Raw genomic sequence first — 5,727 nt, 5'->3', positions numbered from 1 at the left:
TATATATATATATATATACACACACACATCAAGGTTAAATCACTAAGACCTTGATGCAGATTTCAATAACATGTCCAACACAAGGAGGGGGACATGTGCCTTACCTCCTACATATATCATAGCATTTACATTTTACATACTACAACCATCTAAATATACTCGCTATACAAGTTTGTCTAATACATTTCAAAATTCTTGCTGGTGTAGCATCTTGATGTGAAATTTGTTACTCGGAGTAAATTACTGCTATATGTATTTTTCATGTCTCCTTTAGGGTAGTAAACTTTCGTGTTTTGTGTTCAACGTCCTGCTGTTTGGATATATTTGGACCTTTATCTTGTGCCTGCACATATTAACACCACATATTAGCCTATACAACCAGGAAATAAATCCAAATGAAATAATTTACTATACAGAAAACATTTACAGTAATTGTCCATTTGGATGGAATACTCCATTGTACTCAAATGAAATAAGGTAGCAGTGAGTTCTAGTAGTTCAACTAATTCCTATAAACATGAAAGGAAAATATTTGGATCAGAAAATTTCCAACTATAGCATCTTTAGGACATCATAATAGCATGCAAGTACCCCCAATGTCTAAATTGTCCATTTCTCCAACAAGAGCACATTTTACTTACAAAAATTAATCACATAGTTTACTATCTTTCAAAGAAGCATGTTCTAACATTCAAGGAGGTGATTTTTTTTTACATATAGAGAGTCATGTACATGAAATCAAGACAGTGTACACAATTGTATAGCAGCTCAAACTGTGAATCATTTTCAACATTTGCTATATATCAAGCTAATATTTAAAAGACAATAGAAGACGAGGAAGGCGGTTGTTATATTAAAGATAGCTTCTTCTCTAGTGAACGCCATTCATTCTGGCTGGTGAAAATGCAATAAGTTATCTAGAAATGCAGTAACAAGACGACGGTTTAGCTCCCAGTTATAATGAAGTCAGTTTCCAAGATTTCAAAAAAAAATTCACAATACCTCATAGCAAAATTTAAGAGCCAAATAAATGACATCAAGAACAGAACTACCAAAGCTGCATAAAATCCCCAAGGAATAAATATTTGATGGAAGAGTGAAGACGCGAAATGTTGATGGAAGAGTGAAGATCCGATAAGCACATTACTCCAATGAGTTAAGCAAGCCCTTAAAATTAAACACCAGCCAATCAGCTTTATGATACAAACAGGATGAGCACACTTAACGAGGATGATTTCCAAGCCAACATCATAGCATTAGAGTGCTTTAATGGAGTCGAGATCAAGAAGTCTATATTGGCAATTTAGCTATTTAGGATAGTCTTATAATTTAGGTCAACTTAGCTTCCTTACTAGCCGAAGCCTATTTTAGTCATCTAGCCTAAATAGCACTTTAGTATAAATAGCATTCCTCTCATTTGAAAGGAAGCTTTTGATGATGGATTGATAAACAAAGACCAAACCTTGAGAGGTTTAGGGTATCTTTTATTTCTCTTTATTTACCATGTTTTTAGATTATCTATGTTAGGTTTATCATGTATGAGTTCATGTTCATACTCTTGGATTATCTTTGGTATTTGAATGTTAATTTGTTGTTCTAGTTGATATATCTTCTGGGGGCTTTGGATTGCATTCTTTACTTAGCTTAATCCGTGTTTCTTATTAGCGTTCTTCCTTGATTGGTGTTTACCAAATAGATAGTGCTTTATGCAAAAGAGTGCCGGTAAATTGGAATAACTCAGTAATGAAGCATGGGATGACAATGTAAAGAAAAATATGTAGATGAAGCAGAATCTATCATAGATGTCATAGATAGATCCATGTGAGATGTGCAGGTGATATTTTGCATTTTGTTATCTGTAAATATTGATTCCAGCATTTCCTTTGTGCTGATGTTTTAATATGCATACCCATTTCAAGAAAAAAATGTCATACTACATAATAAACATTCAAGATGCAACTGAGATACTAGTACTCACACATTCCCCTCTAATGTGACCCAAGGAGCGAGAAGCTATTGAAGGATCTCCTTTCAACAACGTTTTTCTCACAAGAAATCCCTTCACACGTTCCACAATCTCCTCTATAAGAGAACTGCTTGGTAGTAGGTTCTTGAGGATAACCTTCAGAATATAAAGAACATAAAAGTCGTTTGTGATTCATGTTACACTTTGAGATTGGCTTTACTACATGTGCACTTAATTTGCTATGACAAAAAAATTAGAGCTAAGCAAGCTGTCAATGACCTCATGTATTCCTAATTTTACTAAAGTTCTGACAGAAAAGTTTACAGTCTCATGATGAAGGTGACTACAGTGCGAGAACTTTTCAGCGGTGACATATTTATAAATAATTAAGAAAAAAGAAGAAAGAACAGAGTACACACACGCACTGAGAATTTAGTTCAATTACCTGGTTGTCAATGACTCTGACTGTCAGGTATTCTTGCTTATACAATGTATCTAACATGGCTTGCAGATACCCTTCAATGTAAAGCTGCATCACAACCGAAAGAGTCACTTATATGATGATTTAATCTGTCTGCTAGAACAACTAGAACCTATCACAAACACACACTAGATATGAAATGACACTAACTCCAGTGCATTGAAATATTCAGCACTAGGAATTTTTTATAAGCCCCCAAAACAACAGGAAAGACGGCACCATCTAAACTGTCATACTGGAAACAAGACCAATAACATTGGATAATGTAACAAAACTAGCGATAGATATTCATTCAGTTAGCTTGGCAACAGATTATCAGAATTTAAATGTTTCCTCAATAGCTATTTTTTAAATTTCCAAGCTCTTCAGAGGCCATCTAGCCAGATTATTTCATCCAAAAAGAAGACTTAGGACTCCTGTAGGCCATACTACAATTTTTAGGCCCATAGAAATAACGACTCCTATTCTCTGCATAATTTGATGAAATGACTAGAAATTCCATAATTTGCTAGGAAATTTAACTTAACAGTTGCACCTGAAGTTCAAGTCATGGAGTAGTATATAGCTGACAATTTTTACTCCAACAACAGTTTGGTTCACCAATATACATGTGTTATGCAGTTTAGAGTGTTGTTATTCAATGTCGTGCAGACTTTTTCCATAATAAAATTCATCCATTCCCCTTTTACAAGATAGATGAGTCATGAAGATCCAGGGGAAGTGGCCATCTAGACATGAGTGTCCAAAACCATGCAAGTTATGTCAATCAACACGACCACCTCCACTGAGCCTTGACCAAACATGTCTGAATGTTTCTCTGACAGCACATAAAATGGAGCATTGATTTATCCCACTCAAACAACATAAGTTTGCAACCATCAGCAGCTGTTATCTCTACAGGAAAAAGTTGAGATGAAATAAGAAATCATCACCACAAATGTATCATACCTCATCAACCCTTGGACTTCGATCGAGCCTAATTTTTCGATCAGGGCCACCTTCCATGAAAGCACTCCCCAATAGCGTAGGTTCCATTGCCAATTTAAGTATTCCTTGATGAAAACCATACACCTGGAAAGAACGCATGAAATTAAATTTGGATGACAGAGGCAAACTACAACCTAAGATAATGCCAAACTCATAACTAAATCAAGGTTTAATTGAAAGTTTCAAGCTTGGAACTTAGTAGTTACAATATCTGGCATGCTATTAGATAAGATGTTCTTACCATTCCGTTTAACCCGCTAGCTTCTGTTCCATTCAGAACCGAGTCTGATATTTCAGTGACAGCAGCAAAAAGGATATTTGATCCTGCTGATTTTAACTGCATAGGAAACAGCTTATGCGGCACCATTGACAATTGCAAAGAAACCATGACAACAAAATTAACTATAGAACTTACAGTTTTCCTAGATCACCGAAGTATCTTTTTGTTCCAGAAAACCCTTTACCGTCAATACACTTACTAATGAGTTTGAAAGTACCTATCATCCAAAACGCAAGCAAAGACTTCAATAAGGCAACATACACAAATAAAAGGAAAACGTCATACTTGCCAGTAAATTCTAATAGAAGAGACCTGCAGCAAGGATTGTCAAGCTAATTCTTCATATAAAGCAAAATTGGACCGGAAAAGCAGCCGATGTCATCACTTTCATGAAAATTGGGTATAAAGTACTGTGTAAAAGTCCTGATATCCTATTTAATATATCCGCACCTAAAATTCAAATTTGCGAATAGTTTTATGGTTTGGAAACTCTCCTTGACTTATATTTGTTCTAGTAATCAGGTTGGATTAAGTTACAAATAATCTCATTAAGCATTTCAAATTGAAAGAACTTTCTCTGTCATAGGCGCTTAAGAAAATGGGCAGAGTTAGTAGTCCCTGACTTTGCCTAGATAGACAAGCTACTTTCATTTGCCTGCCTAATTTGCAACTTAGAAGGTACTTTTGCTAAACAAACTTCAATTTTTGATAAGATCTATATTGTACAGAAACCACACCCAACACGAGAAGATCTTTTGCTAAGAAGCAAATCTGCTAAGGCACGTTCCCCAAAATAAGAAGATTGTAATATCCAAATAGTCTAATTAAAGCGCAAAATATTCTTAATTTCCACATGAAGTATTTGCTTCCTGGTACTTCAATGCACAGGCAAATTCAAAGGAACTTCCACAAAAGACCCCATAAGAGCACCAATGCATCAAAAGAGATTAGCTACACACCATGCTTGTCCATTAAACATAGGTTGTGTAACTCAGCTATACTCATCTAAAGTAATGCACCAAGCAGTAAGCAACGGATTTAGGAGTTTCTAAGGGCATACCAACGGTGAGTCCAGGAAGATTAAGAAGCCCACTAGAAGGATCAAAGAAAGCATCAAGAGATGATGAAGCTAAGTCATCAGAAATAGAAGCAAAAGCTGGTGGCAGCAAGGGACTTCCCTTTGCAATGTAGATTGCTCTCATTGCGTACATAGAGATAATGACAATTTCCAGCTGCTATTCAATAATAATTTTTGAGAGCATAGGCCATACTAGTAATAACACAGGCTTACCAGGAATAATGTTGGACACATTTAATTGACAACTCCTGGAAAGTGACAAATGTATGAGTTACAAGGATGCCATTGAGATCTACTATCATATTTTTTATGGGAGGTATCTAAAAATGCAGATATAGGAGAAAGAATGTTACACCACAGGTAAATCAAGAACAGACGTTTACTTAAATAGTAAGTGAACAGCTGTACAGTAATTGAATGTTCCATCCACAATTTACAGTATACTCTTTCTACCTTGGCAGAATTTGACATCCTCCTAGTAGTAATATGATTGCAACTTTTAGAAGTTTCATGAATTCAACTTTATTTAACCAATCAAATTTTAAACTTTCACGCGATGTGTTCTATCTGATATTAACTAGTAATGTGATGTACAAGCCAAATGAACATATTAAACTCAACCCCGACCGAATGGTGTCACGTAAATGAGACAGAGTTAGTACTATGTAACACACCTTTATAACACTGTGAAGTAAAGATCTTAGCATCTCCTACGTGGAGCTATAGCTGGCATAAGATTCCCCAGGAAGAAAGCTTGCCACAACCTTCAGCAACATTAATAGGAAAGAAAAAATGAGTTAATTCCGTGACTTACATTTCCTCCTCAGTGTAAAAAGAACTTCCCTGGGGGAGGAGGGCATAGTGAAACCAAAGTGCTGTAGATACCTTAACGGGATGGATCTCAAAATGATCAATGTAATACTTTTGACGTTCCC

General features: G+C 35.6%; 1 protein-coding gene across 3 annotated transcripts; it reads right to left on the bottom strand.

Annotated features, from left to right (window-relative positions):
- On the bottom strand, positions 24-5,727 carry LOC109223738. Of its 3 annotated transcripts, XM_019388153.1 has the most exons (9): positions 5,678-5,727; positions 5,467-5,556; positions 5,006-5,040; positions 3,850-3,931; positions 3,676-3,771; positions 3,396-3,518; positions 2,412-2,495; positions 1,979-2,122; positions 24-343 (listed from the first exon to the last, which is right to left on the bottom strand). In XM_019388153.1, exons 5-9 carry the CDS (start codon positions 3,676-3,678, stop codon positions 260-262), a joined length of 438 nt encoding a protein of 145 aa, XP_019243698.1. In that variant the 5' UTR covers positions 3,679-3,771; positions 3,850-3,931; positions 5,006-5,040; positions 5,467-5,556; positions 5,678-5,727; the 3' UTR covers positions 24-259. The 3 variants fall into 3 exon arrangements, with proteins under 3 accessions (XP_019243698.1, XP_019243700.1, XP_019243699.1); XM_019388155.1 differs by lacking the exon at positions 5,006-5,040; XM_019388154.1 differs by lacking the exons at positions 5,006-5,040; positions 5,467-5,556; positions 5,678-5,727 and adding an exon at positions 4,775-4,977.

Source organism: Nicotiana attenuata, chromosome 3 (assembly GCF_001879085.1).
Source record: "Nicotiana attenuata strain UT chromosome 3, NIATTr2, whole genome shotgun sequence".
NCBI lineage: Eukaryota > Viridiplantae > Streptophyta > Magnoliopsida > Solanales > Solanaceae > Nicotiana > Nicotiana attenuata.
Note: the sequence above shows the minus strand (reverse complement) of the source record. Positions and strands in the feature narration are given on the sequence as shown.